General features: G+C 45.7%; 1 protein-coding gene across 1 annotated transcript in view; it reads left to right on the forward strand.

Annotated features, from left to right (window-relative positions):
• The first annotated feature begins 279 nt into the window (after nt 1-279).
• Nucleotides 280-12,010, forward strand: part of CREG2 (cellular repressor of E1A stimulated genes 2) — a 30,211-nt gene continuing 18,480 nt past the window's right edge. The window contains exons 1-2 of the mRNA XM_019753785.3: nt 280-916; nt 3,355-3,524. Coding sequence (XP_019609344.3) covers nt 500-916; nt 3,355-3,524 — 587 coding nt within the window. The 5' untranslated portion in view covers nt 280-499. The remainder of the gene's footprint in view (nt 917-3,354; nt 3,525-12,010) is intronic.

Raw genomic sequence — 12,010 nt, forward strand, 5'->3', positions numbered from 1 at the left:
ACGCACTGTTCCAAGCCTCTCCAAACATTAACTCATTTGATCCTCCCACCCATCACCCCTGAGTTAGACACTATTTTCTAATGACGGAATTGGGGCACAGAGAGGTTAAGTGACTCGGCAGGCCCACACAGCTGGGGAGTGGAGGAGTATACTGAGCCGGGATTTGAACGCCCAGTGTCTGGCTGCAAAGCCTGTGCCATCCAGCAGGTATCGAGCCCATCCCCAGGCCTGGCACCCGATGGGGACTCTGCACACGGCGACGGCAGTGCGTGCAGCGTTGGAGTGGAATCTGGTCTTCCAGTGGCCTCGACTTTTCCAAGTGGCGTGCGGCTGCCAGGGCATCCCCGGAGCTGGCGACCCCGCCCCGGAATCCTGCGACGGAGGGAAGCGGGCTCCAGCTCCCAGTATTCGCCGCCGGGGGGCGCTGCCGCCCTCGTCGGCCGCTGGCGCGCTGCTGGCGGTCCCCGCGGTCCCTGCGGCCCCACGCGCTGCCTGCAAGATGTCGGTGCGCCGTGGCCAAAGGCTGGCGGGGCCGGGGACCCGCCTCTCCTGGCTGCTGTGCTGCAGCGCCCTGCTGTCCCCGGCCGCGGGCTACGTGATCGTGAGCTCGGTGTCCTGGGCCGTCACCAACGAGGTGGATGAAGAGCTGGACAGCGCCTCCACCGAGGAGGCAATGCCCGCGCTGCTGGAGGACTCGGGCAGCATCTGGCAGCGTAGCTTCCCGGCCTCCGCGCACAAGGAGGACGCTCACCTGCCGCCCCCCGCGGGCACCGCCCGCGCCCGGCCGTCCCCCGCGCCGCCGGGGATGTTCTCCTACCGGCGCGAGAGCGGCCCGAGGCTGCGCCCGAGCACCGCCCGCTTCCTGGCCCACGCCAGCACCTGGGGCTGTCTGGCCACGGTGTCGGCGCACGAGAAGGTAAGCCACCCCGCAGGGAGCCTGTGGCAGGTGCCTGCCTCGCAGTGGCCTGGCCCCCAGATGGCGCACCCAGGGGACGGGAAGATGCTAGCGACCACTCATCTCCTTGGATCCAAGCCTAACAGATGTGCCCAGTGGGCTGGATTGGACGGTGGGCACCCCATAAATAATGGAACCAGATTGTGCTTAGGTTCTCCTGGCAAAGTCGGGGTGGAGGGGAAGCGGGGGCTGACAGCCAGGCTTCCTGCCAGGTGGTTGGGGACTGAAGCGCGCAGCCCTAGAGACGTACGAATAACCAGCGCCTGACCAGAGACCTGGACAAAAGAAGCCACTTGATGTCCTTCAGTATCACAGAGTAGGCATGGATCGGCCCCTCCCAGCTCACAGCGGCCGCCTGTAGACCCGAACTTCCCTGTCACCTACTGACACCGAACTGAATTGGGGGGGACTGGGAGAAAGACATCCCCAGGGCCTTGGTGTAAATTTACATCTAAAAAAATGGAACTCAAGAATTTTTCTGGAAAGGAGGCTTTGAGTGCCAAGTGTGTAAATGCTGGAACGAGCTGCTATCAGCTGCAGATTTTATTGTTCAGTTCACAAATGTTTTATTTGCCTATTAGACATGATTCCACCTTAGGCTGAAATGACATGGATAAATGGTGAGACTGTAACATTCATAAGTATACACCCTCCAGAATGCTTTTAGGACTGTTAAGATAGATGTAAGCGGGTTTTTCATTTGTTTGTTTTTGTTTTATAGGGCAGTAATGTGAACTATTTACGTCATACAAAATAATAATAATAATGTTTTATGTGTAGGTTCTTGCCTCAGCCATGCTTCTCGCAGCTGTCACACCGTGGCCAAGTCACTGAGTTCTCCACTTTGCTTTCCTCATCTGTGACACTAAGTTGTTGACTAGGTAGTTTTGAAGGTGCTTTTTAGCTTAAAAAATTATCTGAATGACAACTTTATTCTGATTATGGTGATGCTCTTAACCTCTTTCACAGCATCCAAATAGTTTTTCATGGTTACATCTTATGCTCCTAAGATACACCTTAAGAAGACATCGAGCTTAAATACGAAGCTGATCTTGGTGTAAAACACAGATTGTTTCAAACCATCAAAAGTACAGTGCCAATGTATTCAAGGTATTTTGACCCTTGACATCGTTTTTGGAGCTTTGTTAGTAGTTCCCCTTTCCAATACTGATATTTAATCCAAACTCAATAAATTCAGAGAACATTTACCACGTGCCTGCCCTGTGTACAAAGCATGACTCTCAGCAATTTATGACAAGCTGAAAAAGAGAATCTGTGAATGAATTTATATTGCCATTTTGGAGGACTCTTTTACACTGTGGTTTTTTAAAAAGATTCAAGCCACCCCTTATCACAGTTCTACAGTCTTGTCAGGCAGCACTTCAAAGACAAAGACGGCCCCTGAATTCTGAGCTAAGTAAGAGTGAGCAGCACTCTGTAAAGGGCAAAGCTCATGAGATGGGGAGGCTGGACCCAGAAGGGCTTGGGAAGACCTAAGAAGTATTTGTCTATAGGTCTAAGAATTTCACCCACCCTACTAGATGACCGAAAATTGGTATAGCACATGTCTGAACTTCCTTTAAGCTAACAGGATGAGAAACCAGTTTCCCAAAAGGGGCTGAATTATATAACAAAATAATATTGATTACAATAAAAAATATGACTAATCCATGAGAAGTGGTATGGTCCTAAAAGAAGCCATAATAGAAAGTTCTTGGAATCCAAAGACCAGTAAAGATGTCAAAGCTAAGACTTGAATTCTATCCCCAAAGTTGTCAGAAGCTTGGGGGAGGCAGTGAAGGCAGTGGGGCTCCCAGGGGCAGCTTGTAGGAAAGGTATTAGCACCCCTCCATAAATTTAATTACTCCTCCCCCCAAATAACTTCTGATTTAATAAAGTGAATGTGTTGGCTCTGTACTTGCAGCTTCAAGAAGAACCCCCCAGGGATGGCCGATTAGCTCAGTTGGTTAGAACACAGTGCTAATAACACCAAGGTTGCCGGTTTGCTCCCCACATGGGCCACTGTGAGCTGCACTCTCCTTAAAAATAAAAAGAATTAAAAAAAAATATATATATATATATATACATATATATATATATATATATATATATATATATATATATACACACATATATATATATATGAGAATAATCCCCTAATCATGCCTCCCAAGCATAATGTCACCACAAAGCTCCTCTGTAGAAATTCTGGAGCTACCGCTGGGTAAATGGGGCAGATTGGGAAGCACTGTGCCTTACTTTACTCCCTGTCAGAACCATGGCGATGCCATGTTTCCTTCACATCCCTGGTGCTGTTTCCTGGCCACAGGCACAAGCTAAGCTCCCAACTCAAGGCAATCCACAAGCCTGCATTGAAAAAATGTTTTTTCCTGTGTTAGATCCCAGGACTGCCGTTTGGGAACTGCGTGCCCATCAGCGATGGCCCCTTGAACAATAGTACTGGGATTCCTTACTTCTATGTGACACCCAAGGACCCCGTGGTGGCCAATCTGATGAAGAACCCGATGGCCTCGCTCCTGCTGCCGGAATCAGAAGGAGAGTTCTGCAGGTAGGCAGGGATTTGGCCTCCCCATACACAGGTCCTCTGCACAAAGCAGAGAGGCTATGGGGTGGGTCCTCTCTGAGTCGCATGACTTCAACAGGGCCCTGACATGCAATATGCTGTCTTCACCGACTTGAAGTGGAAAGAGTAGGATACCCTTGGATTTAGATCAACAGAATTCCACCAGTCACCAAGCCATGTGAATTGGGGCAAAGGTACTTGACCTTTGAGAGCCTCTGTTTTCTCATCTGTAAAATGGAAATAATAATCTCTACCTCATAGGGTTATTGAGAGTGCTAACCTAAAACTAAAAGGCCTTTCAAAGTGAGAGGCAACAAGCATGTATTTGAGATCAGTAAGAATAGCTATTCTGGACACGTTGATTCAGGCAGAAGCCCAAATAGGATTCTGATTAGGAGACAAAGGCAATGGGTATTTATGAGAAAAGGAAGGGGAACAATTACATCAATAGAAAGAGAAGTCATTTCTATTGGTGCAGGTAATGTAACATCATGACGTCAATTCTAAACAGTGTTTTTATTTTTCAGTCTAGTAGTCATGATAACTACTTTCTTGCTATCTTTGCAAACAGTTCTTTGGGACACAGTGTTGCTTCAGGCCCAGTTCAAAGATTATTTTGCCCTGTTTTAACATTCCAAAGGTTTGAGGCATAAGACACAGAAGGCAGTTCCTCTGGGATGTCAGCTCCGACTCCATCTTAAAGTAGCTCTAACCATCTCTCTGACAGGAGGGTTGGAAATATTTGCAACATGTCTTGGACAATACTTGGTGGGAAAATGGCAGCTCTTGTTACAGAAAATGGTGGGGGGCAAGGGTGGGGAGGAAGTTGAAGGAAGAGCCAGTGGTTTGTTTCTGAGGCACAGGCAGCACCGTGACTATTTGTTGTTTTTCAAATTAATTGCTATCCCCCCTTAGAGAGATGTGTGCAATAAAGACCTGAAATCCTTTCATACACTTTCTCAAAAGGTCTCTAAAAGACATTCAAGCACAAATAGAGCACTCATCCAACACCTTTGTCTGAATTCAAAATGTAGAGCTTGAAATCAACTCCTGCCAGGAGACATCTGCACCGAGCTGGTGTGGGGGCTCCAAGGCAGCCTCAGGGGAGTCTCTTAACCCCCAGGAACTCAGTCACTTCACCTGTAAAATGTAGTGACACTTTAGGAACTCTAGTGAGATTCATCCCAGCCCCAAAATTCTATTATTCTTTACACAGAGCATGAAAAACATATCAAGCAAACAAATTTATTAGTTCTTAGGAGGGACATGGTAATAATCAAAATAGCAATACACTGTGAAATGCAGTATGGCTGAGACGCTGTCACTTCCCCTTGGGACGCTGACAGTGACAGACTTCAGAGGGCAGGAGATAGTCCAGCTGACCTAGGTCCCTACTGGGTATGGAAAGAAGCCAGGGAAAGGAAAGTTTCCTTTCTCGTGGAATATTCTCCTTGTTCTTAGCCAGTCAAACTTGCTGTTACTGGAAGTATATTCCCAGGATACCTTTCTAAACGTCTGAGGTGTTCCTATTCGGGCATCTCGAAAGCAGTCATTATGCTGGAGGCTGTTGATTCCAGAACCCAGAGCACACCTGCTCCTGGAGACAGGCAACCGAGCACAGAGCAGTGAAACAAGCTGCTGCAGAGCTCGTGGTGGTGGAAGGAATCGTCTACTGGAAGGTCCCAGGCAGACAGCTGCAGGTCTGTGCGGCTAGGGACGGGCTGGATTTTCCCTGTTTCATTCTAAGTGGGGAGACAAAGCCAGAACAGGGCCTTCCCATGTGATGTGTCCCAGGGCCCCTGTGGACCAGGGCTCATGTGAGCCATGTTGGGGCTAAGGAGCCTTAAACCAAGGTCCGACAGGGAGGAAAGCAGTGTGGCCGCTAAGCTCTGAGACAAAAAAAAGGGGCGCCTTCCCAGGCATTTCCTGTACTGCCCACTGGGTGTTTCGGCTACCAGCTGCCTTTGCATCCATGGGGGTTAGCCCTGGTTACTGCAGAGTCTGCACTGGCAACAGGCTGGTGAGCTCCACCTCCACCTGCACCCACAGCCCAGGAAAAGGAAGCTGTCCAACAAATGCCAAACACAATGTAGGCCCTAAGGGAGAGGGATGCAAGGTTGAGTCTACTGCACAGGCAGGCTGGACAGGCCCTCTGTGCTTTTAGAATGTCATTTGGTGTGCAAGACAATTGTATACATACTGTTATGTGTTTAATAAGCAGATAGGTGATGGATAGATAATAGATACGATGGATGGATGGATGGATGGATGGATGGATGGATGGATAGATAGATAGATAGATAGATAGATAGATAGATAGATAGATAGATAGATAGATTTGTGTGTGTGTGTGTGTGTGTGTGTACTTTCACACATTCAACTATTATCTATTCTGACAACATACACTAAAGTTGCCCCAATTGATTTCCCTCGTCTACTCTTTACCACCTTGACTTCATCCTCAATCCCGCAGCCACAGTAATCTTTCAAAACCCAAATCCGACCCTGGGAATAACAAAGTCCCTAATGTGGCCTAGGAGGACCTGTAGTGTGCCGGATCCTTGGCTCATGACTTCATATTTTATTTATACCCTCGTTGTATTAAGTTGAGTGCTTTAACCAGAAAGCGTGTTGGAATCAAAGCTGATATATGTGCTTGGCATGTAGCTAAGAAATACTCTTTTGTTGCTGTATAATTATTGACCTATAACGTCGTGTGAGTTTAAAGTGTACAACAGTGTCGGTTCGATGCATTTACATATTTCAACATGATTCCCACTGTAGTGTTAGCTAACGTGTCACACAATGGTAATTTCTTTTTTGTAACGAGAACATTTGAGATCTAGCCTCTTAGCAACTTTAAGGTTTATAATACAGCACTATTGACAGAACCACTGTGCTGTGCGCTCATTCATCGTCCAAGTGCGAGTCTGTGCCCTTCGGCAGACATCTCCTCGTCCCCGCCCCCCACCTGCCCCTGGTAAGCAACACTATATTTGTATGAGTTTGGCTTTTTTAGATTTCACATGTAAGTGACATCATACAGTATTTGTCTTTCTCTGCTGAGTTATCTCACTTAGCACAAGACCCTCAAGGTTCACCCGAGTTGTCACAAAATGGCAGGATTTCCTTCTTTCTCGTGGCTGAATAATATTCCATTGTATGTATAAGAAATGCCTTGCACGCAGTAGCCCCCAAATGTATGTTGACACATATATCTCCCCAAATTGATCCTTAGGTCCATTAACTGGCCTGTGTACTAAAGATAAAGTTAGATCTAAATTGATATGGGTAAGGACATTGAGTTTCCCAAAAAAAATCTCAGGAAGTTTAATGATAAAGAAAATACACAGCAGATGTTGTTTCCTTAACTGAAGCTGGGAGAGGCCAATATCTTGAGAATAATGAAAGCAAGAAATATGTCTGCATATTTTATAGCTTCATAAGGACCTTAAAGACTTTTTATTTTATTTTATTTTATTTTATTTTATTTTATTTTAATTTTTTTAAGGAGGGTGCAGCTCACTGCGGCCCATGCGGGCATCGAACCGGCAACCTTGGTGTTATTAGCACCACATTCTAACCAACTGACCACTCCCAAGACATTTTAAATGAATCTGTAAAATTCAACGTGGGATAGTCCATCCCATCTACTTATGGATTTTTCCCCAAATGTTTCATCATCCTGATCCTCTAGTCCCTGAACTTCCTGTCTCTAAAATGTCACAATAACGCTACCGGATTTAATTGGACACACTTGTCCGGACTCCCACCCCAGAGCATATTAAATTGGCTGCTCTTACTCTTTCCTTCCTCCTGGGGGAGATAATTTGGAAAACAAATCTGACAGAATAATAAGTATATAAAAGTGCCTTTCAGTTCTGCAAAAGGACCAGGTTAGTTTCCCTGAGACAAAGTCACCAACAAAGTTCCTGAGGCAAATGAACTATCTGATCCACTTAGTGCCTCACTTTGGCCATTGCTGCATGGAGAGGGCAGGGGAAGCTGTCTGAGGGCCTTCTGGGCCCATGGATGAGTGGAGGGAGGCTACTCCAAGAATGATAAAGGCAGAGTAGGCGAGAGCAGCGCATCCAGATTGATACAGGAAGCTATAAAGTGCAACTCCCACAAATTAGAGTGGAAGCGTGACTCTCAGTTGCATGGAGACAGGATGAGAGGGCCATGTCATAATGACCTGGACAGTCTGCTCCCTCCCCCAGCCCAAGGACCAGACCTCTTAGGGGACCGGTGTTCATAGTTTGAAAGAGCTCCGGGGCGATTCTGACACTGCGTTGGGGTAATGAGGACATTGAGTAGATCTCACATGCATTTCCTGGATTTCCGGCAAATGCTTGCTGAGAACTGTGATCTGGCCACCAGGGAGGCTCATGTCATTTGTAAAATGAAGTCAAGATTACAGCCTGAGAACCACAGGGCAGTGGCTTTTCCACCTTGTGTGACGTTACTACCCACCCAGACCACAACCGACAAACGTGTCTTGCCTAACTTTTGTTAGTTTCTTTAAAGTCTGTTTCATTCCATTATTCTGTTTGCTCTTTAGTGCGGTGACTTCTTAATTTAATTTATTAGATGAATTAGGGATGGGAATCTATTTCCTAGCTCAGGTTAAGGTGACAAATTAGGAATAAGCTCTCAGTTTATAAGATCCACCGATTATCAGCAACCCCCTCCTCCCTCATTGTCCTCTCACATGTGACATGACCCTGCAACTACGTGAATTTATGCTCAGACCAGCAGTTGTCTGGACAGTCAATAAATATTGATTGACAAAGAAAGCCCACCCGAGAAATTTCTCTTCCATTGAAACACCTTTCCTTACGGAGCTTACAGGCTCAAACGCCACGGGTTTTAGGGTTTGCACCTTCCTGGCGAGCCCGCGGGAGCTCTTCTACTGAGTGACATTCTGCTTGATGGTATTTGGGTCACCTTTCATTTTGAAGATCTGGACATAAATGTAATCAAAAGAGGCTTTCCCTGAAATGAAAAAGTTTCAGTTGATAGTTTGGGCAAATGCTGGGTTTCTAGGTAGATCTAGTTGATTATCAAGAAAGGAGGATCTGAAAACATTTTTTCCCCTCTTCCCCAACACATTTTTAATGAACGATTGTCATGGCTGGTGCCCTGGCTCACACAGCCCCCGTTGCTCTCCCAGGTTGAAGGCGTCTCTGCCCAAGGTTGAGCAGCAGCTCTCATCAGAGCTACTGACCAGGCCTCGGTGTGGTCTGGCATCAGAGGACAGGCAGATTCTACTGTGTGAACGAATCTAGTTTCTGATGGAGCAGTGCCAGACCATACACAGACTGTAGCCCAGTGGGTGTAGGGAAGCCGTGGAAGCCGTTCCAAATGATGACCTCTCGAAATGACTTCTTGGAGGGGTTCATATTGCGGAGGCAATTCAACACTGAGGAATGACACATCAAAGAAGTGGTGTCACATAGAAAGTTTGGGACAATATGCTTGGACATTGATTCCTGCCCTGTCCTATAGTAGCCCCTGCATTTTACAGGCAGTGACAGGAGAAGGAACCGCTTTGGTGAAACAGGATCACAAAGGGGATGGTGTTGGTGGGAGGGTTGGTTTGCCTTTACACCATGAGTACAGGGCAAGCACTTACTGAGCACAAATAACTAAATCAGTATGCCATGAGTTTAATCATTGCTTCTGTGCCAAATGCAAAGAGAGTCCAGAAATATAAATGCCTTGTAGCCACTCGTCTCCCCACGTCCATCTTTTTAACTGTTCTGGTAGGCAGAAAAGACACTGTTGAATGATAGATGAAAACCTCAGCCCACAGAATAAGTGTGTGCTCGCAGGCGCTTGCTGATAGCCAAGATGTGTCTCTGTCTGCAGCCTGTGCACCTGAGACGTGGTGTGCCTTTCACAGCACAGGTCCCAGCCCTAAGCAGAGAGAGAAGCTGAATTCCATCTCTCTTCACTGAACTTTGTACATTCCCCTTGAAGGCAACATATAATTCTTCTAAATAAATTGCTCTCTGTCCAGATTCGTGTTACCTCTTCTCTTTTGCCCACATATTCCTGTAATCCTGAAGCTAACAGTCACCTGAGGAGCTTTTGAAAGAGCTGTCTTGGAAGAGGAGCAAACTCCGCAGAGAGAAAGCTCAGCGCACAGGTGTTCAAGCATCTCTTCCATCTCCCACTCGTCTCTGACCAGCTCCCATAGCAACCTGCAGCCATTTCTCTCTCCCTAAATTTGCTCTAGCTCCATAAAGCTTTGTCCCCAAAGCTCCCAGGGGGTCCATTTGATGATCCACTGATTATTCCAGTTCTTTTTTCCTCATACAACCACTTTCCTGCACCTTCTGATTCCCTGTCCCCATCCAGTTCACAAACGTTTTCCTCACCTGTTAGACATGATGCCATCTTGAGCTGAAATGACATGCATTAGTGACAAGGATGCAACTCGCATAAAGTACTCCCTCGGGCGCCAGGTGGCTCAGGCGGTTGGAGCTCCGTGCTCCTAACGCCAAAGGCTGCCGGTTCGATTCCCACATGGGCCAGTGGGCTCTCAATCACAAGGTTGCCGGTTCAGCTCCTCGACTCCTGCAAGGGATGGTGGGCTCTGCCCCCTGTAACTAAGATTGCGCTGCCACTGAGCTCCCGGATGGCTCAGTTGGTTGGAGCACGTCCTCTCAACCACAGGGTTGCTGGTTCGACTCCTACTAAAGGGATAGTGAGCTGCACCCCCTGCGACTAACAACGGCAACTGGCCCTGGAGCTGAGCTGCACCCTCCACTACTAAGATGGAAAGGAAAACAATTGATTTGGAAAAAGACCTGGAAGTACACACTGTTCCCCAATAAACTCCTGTTCCCCTTCCCCAATAAAAATCTTTTTTTAAAAAAAATAGATAAATAAATAAAGTATACCCTCCAGAAAGCTTTTAGGGTTATAAGGCCCTTAGCCTCTGGCGATCACTAACCTGTCTTCCATCTTTATGGATTTGCCTACTGTGGACATTTCATATAAATGAAATCATACAATATATAGTTTTGTGACTGATTTCTTTCACTTATCACAATGTTTTCAGGGTTCATTATGTTGTGGTACATATCAATACCTCGTTCCTTTTTATGTCCAAATACTATTCCATTTTATGAATATATCACATTTTATTTATCCATTTTTTAGTCATCCATTCATCAGTTGATGGACATTTACTTTCATGTTTTGGCTATTAGGAATAAGGCTGCTATGAGTATTCATGTACAAGTGTTTGTATGGACATACAAGTTCTGACAATTAAGTTCGCGAACTTGTTGCAATGATGTTGCTAACTTTTTTTATATCAGAGGAATTATTCATTATGAATTTGTACCAACTAGACAAACCAAGTTTACTATTTGGAAGTGCTGAAAATGCTGTGTGAAAAAGTTAGACGAAAACAACCTGAAATTTTCACCAACAATTCAGGGCTCTTGCATCACGACAATGCACCAGCTCACACAGCACTGTCTATGAGGGAGTTTTGAGCCAGTAAACAAATAACTGTATTGGAACACCCTCCCTACTCACCTGATCTGGCTCCCAATGACTTCTTTCTTTACATGAAGATAAAGGAAATATTGAAAGGAAGACATTTTGATGACATTCAGGACATCAAGGGTAATACGACGATAGCTCTGATGGCCATTCCAGAAAAAGAGTTCCAAAGTTGCTTTGAAGGGTGGTCTAGGCACTGGCAGTGGTGCATAGCTTCCCAAGGGGAGTACTTAAAAGATGACTGTCGTGATAGTCAGCAATGAGGGATGTAGCACTTTTTCTAGCTAGAGTTCACAAACTTAATTGTCTGACCCTGTGTGTTTTCCATTCTCTTTGTATAGAGCTAGGAGTGGAATTGCTGGATCATATGGTAACTCTATGTTTAACCTTTTGAGGAACTGCCTGTTTTCTTCAGTGGTGGCACCATTTTATATTCCCATCAATAATGTACAAGGGTTCCAGTTGCTCCACATCCTTACTGACACTTGTTATTACCTGACATTTATATTATAACCATCCTAATGGATGAGAAGTATTTTACTGTGGTGTTATATGTATTTTCCTAATGACTAGACATGTTGAGCATCTTGTCATGTGCTTATTGGCCATCCGTGTATCTTCTTTGGAGAACTGTTTGTTCATTTTTTAATTGAGTCATTTATCTTTTTATTATTGAGTTGCCAGAGTTCTTTATATATTCTGCATATGATCCTTCTCAGACATATAATTTGCAAATATTTTCCTGATGCATTTTTATCTAATTATCTCTTCTTTTGTCATTGGAAGAAATCGAAAAACTAAGGATTCAATCTTGACGTTCTAGTTGTGTATTTTCTTGGTCAATGCCCTTTTGCTTCCATTCAGCTGGGCCTCCTCTATCAGAAAAGCACATAATTGAAGTGACTTTCTTGAGATAATACAGAAGTGTACCCAAATTATCTAGTGTGTAG

Source organism: Rhinolophus sinicus, chromosome 2, assembly GCF_057876585.1.
Source record: "Rhinolophus sinicus isolate RSI-liver-muscle chromosome 2, RSI-T2T, whole genome shotgun sequence".
In the NCBI taxonomy this organism is placed as follows: domain Eukaryota; kingdom Metazoa; phylum Chordata; class Mammalia; order Chiroptera; family Rhinolophidae; genus Rhinolophus; species Rhinolophus sinicus.